At 46.2% G+C, this 21,263-nt stretch overlaps 1 protein-coding gene across 6 annotated transcripts in view; it reads right to left on the bottom strand.

The window, feature by feature from the left end:
- LOC126357243 (leucine-rich repeat-containing protein 4-like) overlaps nucleotides 1-21,263 on the bottom strand; it is a 1,171,476-nt gene that overhangs the window by 212,458 nt on the left and 937,755 nt on the right. For 4 of the 6 annotated variants that reach the window (XM_050007439.1, XM_050007438.1, XM_050007440.1 and 1 more), the window contains one exon: nucleotides 1,108-1,177. The exons of the other annotated variants lie outside the window; for them this stretch is intronic. In XM_050007439.1, coding sequence (XP_049863396.1) covers nucleotides 1,108-1,131 — 24 coding nt within the window. In that variant the 5' untranslated portion in view covers nucleotides 1,132-1,177. The remainder of the gene's footprint in view (nucleotides 1-1,107; nucleotides 1,178-21,263) is intronic. 6 annotated transcript variants of the gene reach the window in all.

Here is a 21,263-nt window from a genome sequence, read left to right as displayed (position 1 = left end):
TGAGAGAGGATGGGTAGACGGCAGGCAGAGTTGCCAACTTTGGTCGTTTAAACTGAGATGAACTAGATGTGCTGGGAATCTGTCGGATCACACGTTAACAATTAAAGGTTAAGTTGAAGAGCGAATATGCATGGAGCTTCTATGAGAATATTCTTTTATTGCCCCTTTTTAATAAAATGATTTGTGGACATCTGATCTCAGAACTTGCCCCAGGCGCTGTATCTAGAATTATAGAGCTGATTTTCCTTCAAAACCAAATCCTCAGACATATACAGGGTGTTAAAAAAAGGTACGGCCAAACTTTCTTGAAATATTCGTCACACACAAAGAAAGAAAACATGTTATGTGGACATGTGTCCGGAAACGCTTACTTTCCATGTTAGAGCTCATTTTATAACTTCTCTTCAAATCACATTACTCATGGAATGGAAACACACAGCAACAGAACGTACCAGCGTGACTTCAAACACTTTGTTACAGTAAATGTTCAAAATGTACTGCGTTAGCGAGGATACATGCATCCACCCTCGGTCGCATGGAATCCCTGATGCGCTGATGCAGCCCTGGAGAATGGCGTATTGTATCACAGCCGTCTACAATACGAGCACGAAGAGTCTCTACATTTGGTACCGGGGTTACGTAGACAAGAGCTTTCAAATGCCCTCATAAATGAAAGTCAAGAGGGTTGCGGTCAGGAGAGCGTGGAGAGCATGGAATTGGTCCGACTCTACCAATCCATCGGTCGCCGAATCTGTTGTTGAGAAGCGTACGAACACTTCGACTGAAATGTGTAGGAGCTCTATCGTGCACGAACCACATACTGCGTCGTACTTGTAAAGGCACATGTTCTAGCAGCACAGGTAGAGTGTCCCGTATGAAATCATGATAACGTGCTCCATTGAGCGTAGGACGAAACAAAAATGAGCTCTAACGTGAAAATTAAGCGTTTCCGGGCACATGTCCACATAACATCTTCTCTTTATTTGTGTGTGAGGAATGTTTCCTGAAAGTTTGGCCGTACCTTTTTGTAGCACCCTGTATACATATTTGAACACATATGTTACACATAGCCGTGATTGTTAAAGTAATGACCGAGCTTCCTCTTACCCTCTCGTAAGATCTGGCGCACATTTGTCTGAAAGTACTCTTACGGCAGCAGCCACTCACCTAGGCCCACCTGGAAGAGAAGAGAGAAACACATAATTAGAGGTGGCAACTTGTCGCGCGCCGAGCAGAGCACTATCTTAGCGGAGCAGCCAACTATTTCATTAGAGACGCGCATGCCACTGCCACCGCCGCCCCAGTTGTACGTAATTAATGCGGCGCTGCGCCGAGTGTTTAATTATATGTAACACTAGATCACAGGGCAGTCAGCGCGCCGCCGCCGCCACACCCTTCTTGCCCTCGCCGCGGCAAGTGTATTACGTTTCAGGGGAAGACCGCCACAAAAACGGACCTCGCTCGGGTTACCGGGCAGGAGGGCAGCGGGGAATCGTCAATGAGGGTTTGTCGGCGGCTCCAACCACCCGCCGTTGTAATACCACTCCACAGCGAGCAGTGTGTACACAAGAGAACCACATTATTATGACCGCCCTCTACATCGGGCTGTTGAATACGCACGTCACGTGATGTGCGGGGCGACCCGAAAGCCCATTCGAAAATGCACTCGTTCACGGTATGCTCGTAATGTAGGTAGGAGGTAAAACTTGACACACATGCATGAAATGCCATGGGATTTTAATGAAACAAAAAACGAGTGCAAAAACCGGCTAATGGATGGCACTGGATAGTACATATAGTCTGCACAAAGTCTAGCCACCGATTTTGTGACACGGAAAGCATTTGCAGTGTGGACACATTAAAAAATGGGGAAGTTGATAATTTGTTGTCTAAAGCGTTGTGGACCGACGAAGTCCATTTCACACTCCGACAGTTTGTCAACACCCACAACTGGAGAATTTGGGCTCCCGAAAATCATAGAACTGTTGTGGACAGTCCATTGCAAAAGAAGAAAGCCACGGTGTGGTGAGGATTTACTACATCCGTGGTGATCACACCCTTTTTCTTAGAGGAAATTCCGGGTGCTACAAAACCGTCAGCGTGATTTATGTGAGGTACGCCGCTATATTACGGGATCGCATCATCCCTAGCCTCGTTGATAAACACATACTGGCAGGTACGACTTTTATGCAGGATGACACATCACCCGATATTGCTACACGTGTGAAAGATCTCCTGCACACATCGTTTGGTGAGGACCAAATGTTGAGCCGCTTCTTCCATCATGCTTGGCCTCCCAAATTCCCAGACATCAGCCCGTGTGATTATTGGTTAGAGGGTTACCTACGTTGCAAATCTACCGTTATCGCCCGACCCTATTACAAATACTAAAAGACAATACCCGATTGCAGTTTCTCATCAAATCTACTGATATGCTGTACAGTGAGGTTCACAATATTGTCCTTCGATAACAGTTCTTTTTTGGTGAATGGTGGCCGATATGTTCAGCATTTCTTATAAAGGATGTCGTCTTTGCTAATCAATTGTTAGGCTAATTATTGCTTGTGTATCAGAAGAAGCACCATGTCCGTTTTTTTATTTCAATAACCTCTTGTCATTTCAAGGATGTGTGTCAATTTTTAAGTCTCTACCTGCATTATTCTGTGAAAATTGAATTATCCAACGTTAACAGGCCTTTGGGTCACACTGTATACTCGTAAAGTATGTGTATAAAGAAAAGTATTGACTGTCAGACTGCATCCAACTCAAATTCCTCGATTGTTTATCTAAATCCTACATTTCCAATAAACTCGAATAGCAAACCCCTTCGCCTCCACAGCCAGTACTAATTACTCAATACTCCCGCACCTGTTCAAATGGTTCAAATGGCTCTGAGCACTATGGGACTCAACTGCTGTGGTCATCAGTCTCCTAGAACTTAGAACTACTTAAACCTAACTAACCTAAGGACATCACACACATCCATGCCCGAGGCAGGATTCGAATCTGCGACCGTAGCAGTGGCACGGTTCCGGACTGCGCGCCTAGAACCGCGAGACCACCGCGGCCGGCCACATCTGTTCATATTTGCCATATTTTTGCACTGGTCTTTAGCGACCCCGTTACTTTTAACAAAAATGGTTAAGTCAAATGCTTTCATAATGTCGGTATTGAGATTCATCTGACTGGTCATTAACATTAACCCATTAAAAGCTTTGGTTGACGGCTGTGTCATAGTGCGCTAGCGATCAATATTTCCGTGAGGCGTTTATCAGAGAACTTGAGACCTCACAGAAATGTAGATTTCTGCGATAATGTAGCCATCACCCAAGAAATATTTATTGACTGTTGTTAATGACTAGTTAAACGAAACTGCCCCACTTACCCAAATTTCCCTCTTCCTGCTATAGAATAAACAAACAAACCACATTTTGCCCCAAACTCCACGTGATGTAATCTGTCCCAAGTGAACTTTCGTAGTTGTAGTCCTATCCACATGGCCTGTCGATAATTTTCGGCTTCAATATCCCACCCCAAGTACTACCACTGTGCAAGCATCGGAGCTTCGTTTCACAACACGCTGCAACTCCCGCTGTTTCAGCTCCCTGAGACCACAAATCAACCCCCAACCTTTTTCACCATCCGGACATTCCGTGTTCGTGTTAGCTGTCGGACGTAGCCCCCAACCACAATGTTTCTAAGCATTTCCTCTTGCCTCGCCACTCTTTTCATCCGCACTAGGAGGTAAAGATCGTGATTTTGCGTGCATGTCTTCTGCCAATTTATTATTGAAAGATAGAAAATCCTTGTAGGAGTCCATGATTCAGACGTATATTAAAATGTACTTTCCATCTAGATCGCAAAATAATTTTCATGTTGCGGACGGAGCCATCTCCTGAAGCTAACTTGTGACCTCAAACATATAGAGGCTCAGAGTAACCATGAATCGCCGGCCGGAGTGGCCGAGCGGTTCTAGGCGCTACAGCCTGGAACCGCGCGACCGTTACGGTAGCAGGTTCGAATCCTGCCTCGGGCATGAATGTGTGTGATGTCCTTAGGCTAGGTAGGTTTAAATAGTTCTAAGTTCTAGGGGACTGATGACCTCAGATGTTAAGTCCCATAGTGCTCAGAGCATTTGAACCAGGGCTCAGGTCATGGATATCCCCTCTGCTACCCCATTCGTCAACATTCAAAAGCATACGGGGCGCACATGTCACGAGACATACCTCCGAACGTTGCAAAACAATCGAGAGTCAAAATGCGTATCCAACATTGTTGCAAACAGTCACATTGTAAACATGGTAAAATGCCTCGCAGTCTGCTTGAGATCAAAACAGCAAGCACATGTAAGGTCCGCAGAACCTGACGAAGATGACTGTGAGTCTTGAAGTACACTGAGGTGAGAAAGGTTATGAGACACATCCTAATAACATGTCGGACATCCTTTCCCCTGCATAATGCAGCAACTCGACGTATCATGGACTCAACAAGTCGTTGGAAAGATCTGCAGAAATACTGTGCCATGCTGCCTCTGAAACCGTCCATAACTGCGAAAGTGTTGCCGGCGCACCAACTGACATCTCGATTATGCCCCATAAATGTTTGATCTGTTGTCCATGAATGGCTGCAAATGGTCTTCACTCAATGATCATTCCAGTTGGACCAGAGGATCCAGTACATTCCACGTAAACACAACCAATGCCATTAGGAGACACCACCAACCAGTTTGCACAATGCCTCGTGTCCGTAGCTTTGTGGGGTCAGCACCACCACCACCACCACCACCCTACCACCAGCGTTTGACAACTGAAATCGGGATTTATGTGACCAGGTCACGCTTTTCCAGTCGTGTTGGGTCCAACCGATACAGTCAGGACAGGAACTGTAGGTCACGTCTCGCTGTTAGGAGAATCATTCACGTACATTTATACGCTACCACAGCCGATTTCGCCGCCGGCCTCTGTGGCCGAGCGGTTCTAGGCGCTTCCGTCCGGAACCGCGCTGCTGCTACGGTCGCAGGTTCGAATCCTGCCCCGCTCATGGATGTGTGTGATGCCCTTAGATTAGTAAGGATTCAGTAGTTCTATGTCTAGGGGACTGATGATCTCAGATGTTAAGTCCCACAGTGCCTAGAGCCATTTGAACCATTTGAACCCATTTCTCCAAATTTAGCCGAATTCTCCTGACGTCCACATAACACTGATTTCTGCGGTTATTTCACGCAGTGATGCTTGTCTATTAGCACTGGCAACTCTACGTATAAGCCGCTGCTCTCGGTCGTTAAGTGAAGGCTGTCGACTAAGGCGTTGTCCGTGGTGAGAGGTAATGCCTCGAATTTGGTACTCTCGATCCTGAAACTGCAAATGTCGGAATATTCAATTAGCTCCAACTACTATTCCGCGTTCGACGTCTGTTAGTTCCCGTCGTGCGGGCATAGTCATGTCGGAAACCTCACATGAATCATCTGAGAACAAATGACAGCTCCGCCATTGCACTGCCCTTTTATAGCTTGTCTACGCGATACTAACAGCATCTGTATATCGCTATCGCATGACTTTCGTTGCATAAGTATAAAAGTCAACAGAATTTTATGCCAGAACACACTCCGGAAATTAAACCGTCTATGAATCACAAAGGACAGTTCGCACAGAAGAGTATTACCGTACTTTTGGTATAATTTTAGGTATAACTAACCGTTTGTATTTACACAATGTAACCCAATCGCAAAAAGAAAATTGAAGACAGTAAGAGGCACATTTTCGGAAACCGGAAAAAAAGGTGAAGGCTTTTTCTGTTCCTGTTCCAGCAGTTGAGCTGAGGTAGCGGGAAAATCAAGAGCGAGGCAGCTGAGTCTGCTCTCTGCCGCTCTCTTTGCGGATTTTTCGCCGAGAGCAAATAACAATAGCAATGAAGTAATTAAAGCGAGCCACTCGACCGTAAGCGCTCGCGTGCGTACCGAGTCTTTTAATTAATTCTTGCCGCGAGATCGCTGGGGGGAGAGGGCGCCGGGCGGCGGTTCCCGCCTTGCTGCCGGCCATTAACGCGATTGTGGGCGAGTGCACCGCCTGCCTACCTAGGCCAGCGGCCACGCGTCGTTACTCCGGCGCGACTGCCGGAGCCGCCCGCGCGCCCTGCAACAACCTGCCACTCGCAGGAACCTCATTTCGAACGTTCCGAACGCCGCTGCACGTTAGGCGGCTGTATATTTGAGACTATTGCTTTCATATTGGTGTAAGGTTTTGCCGGCCGGAGTGGGCGTGCGGTTCTAGGCGCTACAGCCGGGAACCGCGAGACCGCTACGGTCGCAGGTTCGAATCCTGCCTCGGGCATGGATCTGTGTGATGTCCTTAGATTACTTAGGTTTAAGTAGTTCTAAGATCTAGGGGGCTGATGACCTCAGCAGTTGAGTCCCATAGTGCTCAGAGCCATTTAAGCCATTTTTTGTAAGATTTTGATTTTTCAACACCCAATATGTTGATAACGACGGCCTCATAAGGCACCATCGTTTACTGTTCCAGTATAAGTACATTTTTTAGCACACGTTAATGCCTGTGGTGTTGCTGGATGGTTTTTGGGCGACTACAGTGAACTAGTATTCTGATCATTTCGCTGTTGAGTCCGCCGTAACAGTTCGCACATCAGTCGAGGGGCTGCGCACAGCAGTTTTCGCGGTGCTGGACACGATAGCGCTGAGCACTTGTGCTGAGTCGTTATTATCTCACGTTTTTCCGTGAAATAAATTATACTTTGAGTATTCTCTGTTGTTGAAGATCCTAATACTACACTACTGGCCATTAAAATTGCTACACCAAGAAGAAGTGCAGGTGATAAACGTGTATTCATTGGACAAATATATTATACTACATCTGACATGTGATTACATATTCACGCAATTTGGGTGCATAGATCCTGAGAAATCAGTACAAAGAACAACCACCTCTGGCCGTAATAACGGCCTTGATACGCCTGGGCATCGAGTCAAACAGAACTTGGATGGTGTGTATAGGTACAGCTCCCCATGCATCTTCAACATGATACCGCAGTGCATCGAGAGTAGTGACTGGGGTATTGTGGCGAGCCAGTTGCTCGGCCACCACTGACCAGACGGTTTCAGTTGGTTAGTGATCTGGAGAATGTGCTGGCCAGGGCAGCAGTCGAACATTTTCTGTATCCAGAAAGGCCCGTACAGGACCTGCAACATGCGGTCGTGCATTATCCTACTGAAATGTAGGGTTTCGCAGGGTTCGAATGAGGGGTACAGCCACGGGCCGAAGCATATCTGAAATGTATTGTCTACTGTTCAAAGTGCCTTCAATGCGAACACTAGGTGCCCGAGACGTGAAACCAATGGCACTCCACACCATCACGCCGGGAGATACGCCAGTATGGCGATGACGAATACATGCTTCCAATGTGCGTCACCGCGATGTCGCCTAACACGGATGCGACCATCATGATGCTGTAAAAAGAACCTGGATTAATCCGGAAAAATGGCGTTTTGCCATTCCTGCACCCAGGTTCGTCGTTGACTACACCATCGCAGGCGCTCCTGTCTGTGATGCAGCGTCAAGGGTAACCGCAGCCATGGTCTCCGAGCTGATAGTCCTTGCTGCTGCAAACATCGTTGAACTGTTCGTGCAGATGGTTGTTGTCTTGCAAACGTCCCCTTCTGTTGACTCAAGGACCGAGAAGTCGCTGCACGATCCGTTACATCCATGCGGATAAGATTCCTGTCATCTCGACTGCTAGTGATACGAGGCCGTTGGGATCCAGCAAGGCGTTCCGTATTATCCTCCTGAACTCATCGATTCCATATTCTGCTGACAGTCATTGGATCTCGACCAACGCGAGCAGCAATGTCGTGATACGATAAACCGCAATCGGAATAGGTTACAATCCGTCGGAAACGTGATGGTACGCGTTTCTCCTCCTTACACGAGACACACAACAACGTTTCAGCAGGCAACGCCGGTCAACTGCTGCTTGTTGTATGAGTAATCGGTTGGAAATTTTCCTCATGTCAGCATGTTGTAGGTGTCGCCACCGGCGTCAACCTTGTGTGAATGCTCTGGAAAGATAATCATTTGCGTATCACAGCAGCTTCTTCCTGTCGGTAAAATTTCACGTCTGTAGCACGTCATCAACGTGGTGTAGCAATTTCAATGGCCAGTAGTGTATAAGCATTAAAGTCGAAGTTTAAAATAGTCTTAGTGGGTAATTAGTTTGCACATACATTTCATATTAGTGAAGCTACTTATAATATCCTCAAAACGCAGTTGTTTTAAAATATCACTTTCAATATTAAGCGAAGTCAAAATATTGCGTCTGTCTTCTAACACGAAGGTCTTGATCCGTTTTGAAAACGACCTTTCTTCACTATGTATGCAATGATAAATGATAGGTACATTCTTACCTAAATGTTAGAAACAATCTTTGACGTTGTTTTGAAGAAGTTTTGTATATTCATCTTTCGTAAGTGACAGCTTTTTTATTTCTCTAGTATCTCCCGAAAACGTGTGGTAAAAGGACTTGAACTGAAGCATTTCATTTCCCAGTTGGTAGTCTATCATCACGCGTCTCAACTAAAGTTTAAGCTGCTGCAATTATTTCGTTATTCATTCTAAATTTTGTGGTGTGGGGTACTTTGTGGTACGGGTCCCAAGGCTGCGGACATATGCTGCGCGTAAATGCAGCCCTGGTTCCTTGGCGATGCTGTTACGTTCCCCAATAAGTCCTGGGCTAACTATTTTATCATTCTCCGTTGGAAGAGCGCTAGTTATTCGTCTCCACTGGTTACGCCGTTAAAGCCACGTTCAACTTCACAAAAGGAAGACAGTAAAACACTCGTAAGACAACTGCAAGCCGGTGAGCCGTTGCTCATATCTTCTCTTGACGTTCCCCGTCACCGCAATGTTTCACCGTTCTCCCAGCTTCAAGGTCAGCTAGTTTACTTGCAACATCGGACTGCACGCAACCAGTTGCAAAACTGCCCCACGTAACAGAGAAGACAAATGACCACTGTCTCAGGCGTGGCAGCGGTTATTTATTTCCTCCACTTTTGTCGCCTTTTCTGGCACTACAACCGCCTCCAGGAGCAAAGCTACTACGCTAATACGATGATTTTACAAACTGTCTATGTTGCATGGCACATTACTGATGCTGGCGGTTTAACTGCCACTCGTAAACAATGATTCGAAACAGCAACGTATGCCACAGTCAATTTGTTGAGAAAATGCTATTACGAATAATTGGTATGAATTATAAGAAATCAATGGCACGCGTCGCCCACCACAGTAAACATTACAGCTGCTCTTCCATTATAAAAACACTAATAATGCTTTTTCATGTACGTAGCACACTGTGGTAAGAAACAGTCACATTATCCCCAGAACACAATTGCTACAAAAATGTTTAACAAATATGGACATGAAGTACTTAGCAACTAACAGTGTTACACAGGCACTTCAGAACCTAGATCCAATCACGCAGTTTACTGTAGATTTTTGACCATGATGGTTTCTAAAGAATGGTATTCTGATTCTCACCTGTAATTCCAGTGACTGCATGTATCTCCGCACCCACTTAATATTTTTCTTTTTATACAATTATTTACATTGTATACTAAAGGTCAGACTTTGAGTGTGGCGCGTTTGTAGTGATTATGACACACAAGTTTCACATGTCTTTGATAAACTTCATGTGTCTGCCGCATCTAATGAGCTTACAGCAGACGTCAGGTAAAATCTCAGTCTTCTTTTTCTTTTCTTGTTACTGTTGACATAAACTGTGTACGATGTCTAAACGGTGGTTTCAATAAATAACAGCATGTAAAGCGACAATATTTTCCTGTTTGGAAAAACAATACTACATAAACTGTGTGTGATATACACTTCGGAACGTCGAAAATAGCGTAGCACGAGGGAACAAAGATACAAACGCGAAACTCTGCAAATAAATACAGTGAGAGCCGACACGCAAATGATCCACGTTTGATGCGAACGCACATGCCCACGGATCTTGAGTGGCGCTGAAATCGGACAGTATACCCTATTTAAAGGGCGCACAGTGCAGGAGGCATAGACATGACGAACACATCGCAACTCGAGGAGGATGTCAGTAAGTGCAGAATGCCAGGTAGACGAGTCAGATGACAGTTATGTCAGTTCGAGAGGGGACTAATCGTAGGCATGAAAACCGCAGGCTGGTTGACTCGCCTTGTGCTCCGACAGGTCGATCGTTCGGAGCGTTACGTCAGAGTAGTAGACACGTGCGACGTGCAGGGTCTGGAGCGACCAGGAAGACGGCTATGGGAGAGGGTCGAAGGACCGTGCGGTAAGCGATCAGTGACCGTACAAGCAGCTGTACGGGTGCCTGCCGTTCCAATTCCACAAACCATTTCCAGACGCCTTGCGATGCGAATTTACAATCCAGGAACCCTTTGTGTACTGCAATTGACTGCGGGATACCGGCGACTCCGTCTCCACTGGTGTCAAAGACGTGGACTGTCACATATTAGCTAAAAGTTGTGTTTAGTAATGAATCCCAATTCGTTTTCAGGTAGATGATGGCCGCATATAGGTGTGAAGACAGGCTGGCAAACGGTACAGTTCCGGCCACGCTGTAGCGCGCCAAAACGCCCGCACAGCCGGCGTAATGATTTATGAGGCAATAGCCTACGATAGACGGTCCCCTCTAATTGTAGTACGTCGAACACACACGAGCCACAGTTATGTTGATTATATTCTTCGTCCCCAAGTGGGATGTTCCCCACATGGTCTACCAAGGGCACTTTTCCAGCAAGATAATGCTAGTCCGCATACAGCTCTCGTTGCTCAAGACTTGCTGCGTCCAGTTCCGGCTCTCCCACGGCCGGCCTGCTCTCACGACTTGTCCGCCGTAGAGCTTGTGTGGGACCAGCGGGAACTCCAGGTTCTACCATGTCATTCTTTACATTGTTTGGAGGTGGTGTTCAAAAAAAAATTTTTTTTTTTTTTTAATTTGTGGTAAGGTCTTATGGGACCAAACTGCTGAGGTCAACGGTCCCTAAGCCTACACACTACTTAATCTAACTTACGCAACGGACAACACACACACCCCTGCCCGAGGAAGGACTCGAACCTCCGACGGTGGCAGCTGCACGGACCGTGACAACGCGCCTGAGACCGAGCGGCTACCCCGCCCGGCGCCTGTTCAAGAACTGTGGGCAATTCTGCCTCACAACAATATCAGACGTCTAATCAACTCGATGCTGAACCATGTTGCTGCAGTACATGCAGCGTTATTGATGTTGCACTATATTGTCTACTTGTATGCACTGTATTAGTTTATTTGTCTTTATTTTAGGATCAAATGAATCTCACATCCGTGTCAACATGTCTAATAAATGACATTTCCATCAGACGCTCTCCTCTCGGAGCGCTATTTCCAATGTTCTGGAGTGTATAAATGTCGATTTGAACAAATAATAGCGTATAAAGGGGCAAACAGTTTCCTCTCAGGGTAATAGTTGACGTTACCATCTAAAGACATTCTGGAGTGATTAGTTTATTTGTCTTGATTTTAGGACCAATTGAATGCCACATCCGTGTCAACACGTCTAATAAATTTATTTTCCGTCAGACGCTCTCCTCTTGGAGCGCAATTTCCAATGTTCTGGAGTGTATAAATGTCGATCTGAACAAATAATAGCATGCGAAGAGGGAAAATATTTCGCAGCCCGGGTAATACTTAACGTTACCATCTAAAGACATACTGTAGTGATATTCCATCTAATTTTTTATTGTAATTGTATATATCGCTGGTGGAAATAAGAATGCAATGATCTGACATTTGTTAACGTTCCATTGAAAGTTTTGGCCATAATTCCCACCTCATGTTCTAAATGTAATGTCAAAGGCATCACTTAGACACGTGTTACTTGAATTTTACACATTAATAGAGGTACCATGACAACGAGTTGATCGTCCTGCTTAGAAACAGAAATACAGATTCACTACGTTAATCTGTTGACCTCCTTTGAGATTAAAATATTCCTCCACTACCCCCTGTCAGTAGTTGAAAATCATTTATAAAGTAATTGTACCTTTGTGTTTGCCATAAATACTATATTAATTTTCTGTGCACTTCGGTCATTGGCCGCCTTCAAAATGACATAAAATAGATTGAGTAAAATGTATTTCGTTAATGGTGTCGGTACAGATCATAAGTTTGCATTCTGTGGAGTTCAGCGATGAGTTAACTTGTGTCTGTGGCGGTGACATCATCACCATCGTGATGAGAGCCGGAACTGGACGCAGGAAGTCTTGAGCAACGCGAGCTGTAAGCCGACGAGCATTATCTTGCTGTAAAGTGGTGGTGACCACATTTTTTACTGTCAGGGAAAGATTTTCAGTGACGCAGTTCCCCTCATACTGCTGTTAAAGCAGCATACTGCAAGCCAGTATTGACTAAATTGAGAAAGCACACTGCAAGGAAACGACGAGAAGCTTATCGTACTGTGTGGCGAGTTCATCATGACAGTGCGAGGCTTCAAGTCGCAAAGCAAGTCATGCAGTCTCTGGCTAAATTCAGCACTACCTCTGTAACACATCCATCTTATAGCACAGATATTGCATCCTGTGATTTCTTTTTTTATTTCCATCGCGGCATTCGATATGAGACCTCTGAAGCAGTGCTCAAGAAAAATAGGCGATTCTCAAGAACCTTACAAAGAATGGTCTGCACCATGGGTTCGAGAACTGGCAGAGCCGCTACAAAAAGTACATTTAAGCAGGAAGGGAGTACATTGAAAAAGATAATGTGAACAATGAAATGGAGTAATATACATATGTGAAAACAAGTCAGTCCCAGTTATTGTTGACTGGCCTTCGTAGTAGCCCGACTCTGAATTGCGTCGATATCTTCCTGTAATACGACCTGGAGAGGATCCCAAACACTGGAGCAGTAGTCAAGAATGGGTTGCACTACTGTTCTGTATGTGGTCTTCTTTACAGATGAACCAAGCTTTTCTAAAACTCTCCCAGTAAACCAAAGTCGACCATTCGCTTCCCCCCACTACAATTCTTACGTCCTTGTTTCACTTCACATGGCTCTGCAGCGCTATATCCAGATATACAATCTCACTTTACTGCGTCAAGCAGTACACTACTAAAGCTGGATTCGAACATTAAAATTTTCCCGGAGAATTAAATGTTCGAAGAGACTTCGGGACAGCAGCCGGTCGTCGTAAATTTAATTCCATTCTTCGATGGCTCACCTGAAGATGACGGGCAGGTGTCCAGTTGAAATATAATGGAATGAAATCTTCGAACACTACAAGATTGTTTTTTCTACTCCTTTGCATTAACTTACATTTCCCTATATGTAGAACTCACTGATATTCATTACACCAGCTAGAGTTTTTGTCTAAATCATCTTGTATCCTACTATAGTCACCCAACGACGACACTTTCCCATACACCCCACGATCATTAGAAAACAGTTGCAGATTGCTGCTCACTCTGTCCGCCAGATGATTTGTTCAAAATGGTTCGAATGGCTCTGAGCATTATGGGACTTAACATCTGAGGTCATCAGTTCCCTAGAACTTATAACTACTTAAACCTAACTAACCTAAGTACATCACACACATCCATGCCCGAGGCAGGATTCGAACCTGCGACAGTAGCGGTCGCGCGGTTCCAGACTGAAGCGCCTAGAACCGCTCGGCCACACAGGCCGGCCCAGATGATTTGTGTGTATAGAGAATAATAATGGTCCTATCAGACTTCCCATAGCCACGCCTGTCTCTGATCACACTCGCCGTAGAGAATAATCTCTGGATCCTACGAAGTGCATTCAAGTTCTAAGGCCTCCGATTCTTTTTCTAACTAACTACTCACCCGAAATCGATGAAACTGGCGTTACTTCTCGACGTAATCACCCTGCAGACGTACACATTTTTCACCACGCTGACGCCATGATTCCATGGCAGCGGCGAAGGCTTCTTTAGGAGTCTGTTTTGACCACTGGAAAATCGCTGAGGCAATAGCAGCACGGCTGGTGAATGTGCGGCCACGAAGAGTGTATTTCATTGTTGGAAAAATCAAAAGTCACTAGGAGCCAGGTCAGGTGAGTAGGGAGCATGAGGAATCATTTCAAAGTTGTTATCACGAGGAAACTGTAGCGTAACGTTAGCTCGATGTGCTGGTGTGTTGTCATGGTGAAACAGCACACGTGCACCCCTTCCCAGACGTTTTTGTTGCAGTGCAGGAAGGAATTGGTTCTTCAAAACATTTTCGTAGGATGCACCTGTTACCGTAGTGCCCTTTGGAACGCGATGGGTAAGGATTCGCCCTCGCTGTCCCAGAACATGGACACCATCATTTTTTCAGTACTGGCAGTTACCCGAAATTTTTTTGGTGGCGGTGAATCCGTGTGCGTCCATTGAGCTGACTGGCGCTTTGTTTCTGGATTGAAAAATGGCATCCACGTCTCATCCATTGTCACAACCAACGAAAAGAAAGTCCTATTCATGCTGTCGTTGCGCGTCATCATTGCTTGGCAACATGCCACACGGGCATTCGTGGCACACACCTGGATGACACTTTTAGCATTTTCAGGTCGCCATGCAGGATTGTGTGCACCGAACCCCATAAATGCCAACTCTGGAGGCGATCTGTTCAACAGTCATTCGGCGATCCCCCAAAACAATTCTCTCCACTTTCTCGATCATGTCGTCAGACCGGCTTCTGCGAGCCCGAGGTTGTTTCGGTTTGTTGTCACACGATGTTCTGCCTTCATTAAACTGTCGCACCCACGAGCGCACTTTCGACAAATCCGTAACTCCATCACCACATGTCTCCTTCAACTGTCGATGAATTTCAATTGGTTTCACGCCACGCAAATTCAGAAAACGAATGATTGCATTCTGTTCAAGTAAGGAAAACGTCGCCATTTTAAGTATTTAAAACAGTTCTCATTTTCGCCGCTGGCGGTAACATTCCATCTGCCGTATGGTGCTGCCATCTCTGGGACGTGTTGACAATGAACGCAGCCTCATTTTAAAACAATGCACATGTTTCTATCTCTTTCCAGTCCGGAGAATAAAAATCGGAGGCCTTAGAACTTGAATGCACCACGTATTACTGTTATGGACACCAGTTCCGGATGAAATGAATGTTTATTCATTTGATGCAAGTTATGTGACGAACAGCACCAAAAATTTTGACAAATACCGCATCGGTGCCGGCCTTTTGTGACCGAGTGGTTCTAGGCGCTTCAGTCCGGAACCGCGTGACTACTACGGTCGCAGGTTCGAATCCTGCCCCGAACATGAATGAGTCTGATGTGCTTAGGTTAGTTAGGTTTGAGTAGTTCTAAGTTCTAGGGAACTGATGACCTCAGATGTTAAGTCCCATAGTGCTTAGAGCCATTTGAACAATTTTTTAACTGGATCGTGTTTCATGGGGTAACACTGCCTATTTCAGTCAGTGTTTTTTGACACCTTTGCAATCTACGGCCAATACGTAGTGCGCTAAAGCATCCTCTTCCGAACGGTGAAACATCTTGGAAGCCATAGGTCAGAGAAATGCCGTTATTAGTGGCGCACAGTCCTCGCGCCCGTGTTTTGTGGCACGGAGCCGCCGACTGCTAATGGGCGGTAATCCCCGCCGAGGCGTGCTTCCCACGTGGCCGCCAATTAAAGCCGCCCTCACGCCCGCCAGTAAATCAGACGCCGTTATTGTCTCGGCAACGTCCCTCTCGCCAGCAAGCGCGGCGCCACTGGGACGTCGACAAATCCGCTCTAACAAGGCCGATAGAAGGCAGCGGCTTACCCGTCCGATACCGCCGTGCAGCGCTGCGCGATCCGCAACCATTCGTCCGTTTCCCGTCTCGCTCACCGAGCACGCCGTGTGGCCGCTGTCTACTACCAAGGCGCCCTCTTCGCTGGCTGTTCGACACAGTTCCACTCAACGACTGGTGCGCTCTACACCAGTGCTTTTATTCTCGAGTCGAAAATTAAATGTTATTATCTGTTAACAGGACTGGTACAGATCTCTTCCCCTTCAATTATCTGTCCAGTTTCATTTTATTTAACATCCAAAGCGGGCAGTACTAACTGTTGGGTGGCCGTTGAAAGGTTCTCACGAACAGTTGTGGATTACAGGACGTCTCATGTCTGCTGTACAGCTGCAGCAAGAAGGCTTTCACCGAGCGAGGTGGCGCAATGCTTAGACACTGGACTCGCATTCGGGAGGACGACGGTTCAATCCCGCGTGGCCGACTTCCTTCCGCATCCTTCCCTAATCCGATGAGACCGATGACCACGCTGTCTGGTCTCCTTCCCCAACCAACCAATAACCAAGAAGGCTTTCGCTCAGCTATATGAATTTGTGCTCTCTGTTCTTCCAGACATGTCCGAAAGAACAGGCACCACGATGCTTCTTCTCTCGGACATTTCTTTCGTGATATTCAATGTGGCGGGTATTGCGAAATGGACGGGGAGCGGAGGTGATGCTCGGTGGGAGCTTGAGCCGACAGGGAGGCTTGAGGGGCAGCGGAGGTGGTGCTCGGTGGGAGCTTGAGCCGACAGGGAGGCGTGCCGAGGTAGTCCGTGCACTACCGACAAATATTGTGTCCGGATGGTGCATGGTTATCACAACTGCCTAGTAAGCAGCAGATCCCTCGTTCACGTCCCGGACTATCGACACTGATACCGCATGAACTCCCGATGCAGCTGACATAAATAATTCCCTTCCTTTCCTCCCCCCCCCCCTTCCCAAGGCAATGTCCACCATCAATTTACACTGTTTTGTTCAAATGTTGGATTGTTGGATGCCACCCTGTGTGATTTCTCAGAGCCACCTTAGCTAAGGCCACGACGTCAAGTTTAATCAGCGATTCTCGACACACAATTATTCGGCTGGAATACTCATGGTATTCCAACCATTACTGCTTCTGTTGGAAAGAATAGTCTACTTGAAACCACCGCGAGTTACGCTGTTCCTTTATTTTCGTCATAGTCACCGGCAACTACAATATAACATCAGACTTGTAATCACCACAGTTATCAACATACTTCAGATGCGTAGCGAAAAAGGACGAATTGTAGGCTGTCGAGATGGCGTCTAACAGAAAGGCTAATACAATGAATTAGCCACACGGGAATTAAACTATCAATGGATGAAAGAATCGCGGCGAGACAACAGGCTGCACAATACTGGTACGACACTGACAGACTGTATGACCTTGTCAAGTGCCAGCAGTTGCTGAATAGGTCAGTGGATTTGGGGGAATCCAGATCAACTGTAATCTATGTTGAGCCGATGAAGAGGGATTCGACCTACTGGCACTAACCCAGTAAGTTTGTGTTTTCCCAGATATCCTGACAGCTACATGCGGGACATACTTCATGCTGTTGGATAACTGTTGTCGCTGCCTTCCAGGCTCTGTCACAGTCTAACGTCGAAGAAACCCAGGGTGCATCCAAGTCGCCAGTGATTTACAGAATCATTTCTATCTTCGTCATCTATAGGATATGGTCGCCATCTTCCTCCGCATGCTGCAAGACCGCAAGTCAACACTCCACTCTTTGCTTATAGAGCGTCAGGTAGCCATCGCCAAAGTGCCGCAGACAACGACAGGACAGTTGTTATTTCATTCAACGTTTTAAAGCAACAAATTTGATGCTGGTTGGCTTTTGGAACAAATTCTCCGCTCGGTGCACGTAGCTACTGGCACGAGGGCTGTCATCCGTGGCAAGGAGTAGGCCGGCGTGTCCGATGGCACGGCAGCAGACCGTGCAGAGTTTCCCGTGGTGCCCTATGATTAGACCAGAAGCCATATCGACTGGAAACACGCTGACCCAGATAGCAAATCAGATGCGAGGATGCTCTGTGGTTATAAAAGTGCATATACCGTGCGCTAGCGACCTGAGTACTTCGGCCTCTCTTATGCCTACTTTTTCAAACACATTGAATAAACGACTTTTTCTGTTGTTGAAAATGTACAAATTTCCGCCAGAGAAGGCTTCAAAGGATAGGTATATATCATTGCTTCCAACCGGATTTGAAACAGTTTTGATAAAATATGGCGCCCTCTTTCAGCGGATCAGAAACTGAACACTAACATCTTATTTCTTTGTTAAAAAGGCCTACCTTGTAAAAAAAATAGAAACACGATTAATTTCTTCGGACTCATTTTCACCAAATCACATCCTACGCAAACTGTTGAATTTTTATAGTGGCTAATACGTCGTTAAGTAGTCCCTTTTATACTGAAAAACAGACAACAAAAGCCGCCCTTTGACAACGTATGAGAGGCTTTAGTGGAATTAGCCTGTAGTGAATTCTACTGATAAGAATAATACTGTTATTACTCAAACAGTTCAGTTTAATCATACAGTGGAGACTTTCACGGCCGGTTGCCTTAGCTTATAGTGAATCTTCATGCTTATATTGCCGTAGTATTTGAACCATTTTTGTTCCTGACGTTTCGTCCAGAACTGTGTTGGACTTCTACAAAGCTGCTCCTGATCCTAGGTCGACAACACTCAACGGACCAGCACCGCCTTTGAAGATATCCAACGTAGCTCTGGACGAAATATCAGGAACAAAAATGTTTCGTAGACTACAGCTGTACAAGCCGGAAGAGTCACCAGCAGCTAATTCAGTTTAATATTATCCACACCGAACGTGAGGTAGCTGTTTTTATTCTTCGATCCCTTCACACATTCAAGAGTACGTTTCGAGAGATAACGCTTTCATCTCAGGTTGTCGCCACACGGATCACACGATAAACTATTGTAACAGCACACTTGTAACGTTTTAAAACACAACATATTGGACTATGAGTTCAAAAATACAACATATCAGACTACGAGTCTCCACTCCCAGTGGCGCACCTCACCGTGTCTTCGTCTCATTAGCTGTGGTCAAAAGTGTCCAATCACGCCAACCGTATTCCATCAATCTTCTGACTGTCTGACACGGCCCGCCTCGACCTCCTCTCCTGTGCAAATCACTTTATCTGAAGTTACATGCTGAAATCTCTTCATTTGTAAGATGTATCCCGATCTCCGTCCTCCCCTACAGATTTTGTCCTTTCCTCTAGTGTCATGGAAGTTATTCCCAGATGTCTCTTATCCCTTCTACCTATAAGTGTATTCCATATATTCTCAGCTTCTCTGTGGAGAACTTTCTCATAGTTTGTCTTAGTCCACCTAATTTTCTACATTCTCCTACAACACCGCATGCGATTCCCTTCTTTTCCGGTTTTCCCAGATGAATTCCTAAACTCCATCTACTCTGTGGCCACGAATTCCGATGTTACGTTTGTTGCTGATCTCATTTCCGCCACTCCTAATTAATTTCGTTTTTTTATATATACTCTCAGCGGATGTTCTGTACCCAATGGACTATTCATCCCGTTCAGCAAGTCCTATAATTCTTCTTCCCTTTCAGTGATGATAACGACGTTAACAGCAAATCTTGTCACTGTTTTGCTTTCTCCCTGAACTTTAAACCGATCGTTGAACCATTATTTGCGTCATTGGTTCTTCGATGCATAGATTTCACATTAGGGGAGAAAGATTGCTTCTCTGTCTTACACAACATTGGGCAGCCCGGAACAACATCACATACTGTCACTTACTCGACACCACCATGCGCATCAGCGGGATTCATAGAGTGAATAGTTTGTCCACTTCTAATACACCAGTAAGTTAAGCAACCTAATGCCAGCCGTTTACAAAGACAGCAGAAATACTCGATGTAGGTGTGTTCAAGTTAACGTACCAAATCAATCCTTTGCTAGCTACGAATGTAGTATCATATTACTCCTGTATGGACGCTCAATAATCTTCAATCTTCTTCGTCTCAGTTCACAACTATGAGACATCTCCACATGCAGATTAAGCCCACTAATCTAGGTATGCACTGACATAGACCAAATGAAACGTCCCTTTGAAAAATTTATGATTTTCTGTGCTGGAAAACCTCTTACGTTATTTGCTTTTCAAACAACTGAGCAAAACTGAACGGGCTCAGACATTACTCTCTCTACTTATTCTGATCATCACTAAACTGACATACAATATTTTTAGCGCAATGCAATCTGACTTTCAAAAATACCTACAAAAGAATGGCCCTGACTAACAATAACCTATACCTTTCATGAATCACTTATCTCACAAAATCTTCGTTACTCAAACTACTGCAACACAGCGTGCGCCAATACTGCCAGCGAAATAAAAGATTCAAACTACTGAAGGCACTAACTACTGATAGGCATAGTTAGTAAATGAAAAATTTTGAAAGAGAACAAACAATGTATTTACCTTAATAGTGTTCAAAAGTCATTATATATATATGGAAAAAAGAAGACATTGACACCGGTGTGTCAGATCCACCATACTTGCTCCGGACACTGCGAGAGGGCTGTACAAGCAATGATCACACGCACGGCACAGCGGACACACCAGGAACCGCGGTGTTGGCCGTCGAATGGCGCTAGCTGCGCAGCATTTGTGCACCGCCGCCGTCAGTGTCAGCCAGTTTGCCGTGGCATACGGAGATCCATCGCATTCTTTAACACTGGTAGCATGCCGCGACAGCGTGGACGTGAACCGTATGTGCAGTTGGCGGACTTTGAGCGAGGGCGTATGGTGGGCCTGCGGGAGGCCGGGTGGACGTACCGCCGAATTGCTCAACACGTGGGGCGTGAGGTCTCCACAGTACATCGATGTTGTCGCCAGTGGTCAGCGGAAGGTGCACGTGCCCGTCGACCTGGGACCGGACCGCAGCGACGCACGGATGCACGCCAAGACCGTAGGATCCTACGCAGTGCCGTAGGGGACCGCACCGCCACATCCCAGCAAATTAGGGACACTGTTGCTCCTGGGGTATCGGCGAGGACCATTCGCAACCGTCTCCATGAAGCTGGGCTACGGTCCCGCACACCATTAGGCCGTCTTCCGCTCACGCCCCAACATCGTGCAGCCCGCCTCCAGTGGTGTCGCGACAGGCGTGAATGGAGGGGCGAATGGAGACGTGTCGTCTTCAGCGATGAGAGTCGCTTCTGTCTTGGTGCCAATGATGGTCGTATGCGTGTTTGGCGCCGTGCAGGTGAGCGCCACAATCAGGACTGCATACGACCGAGGCACACAGGGCCAACACCCGGCATCATGGTGTGAGGAGCGATCTCCTACACTGGCCGTACACCTCTGGTGATCGTCGAGGGGACACTGAATAATGCACGGTACATCCAAACCGTCATCGAACCCA

Source organism: Schistocerca gregaria, chromosome 1 (assembly GCF_023897955.1).
Source record: "Schistocerca gregaria isolate iqSchGreg1 chromosome 1, iqSchGreg1.2, whole genome shotgun sequence".
Taxonomy (NCBI): Eukaryota; Metazoa; Arthropoda; class Insecta; order Orthoptera; family Acrididae; genus Schistocerca; species Schistocerca gregaria.
The sequence above is the reverse complement of the archived record's forward strand: the minus strand, read 5'-3'. Positions and strand labels throughout refer to the sequence as shown.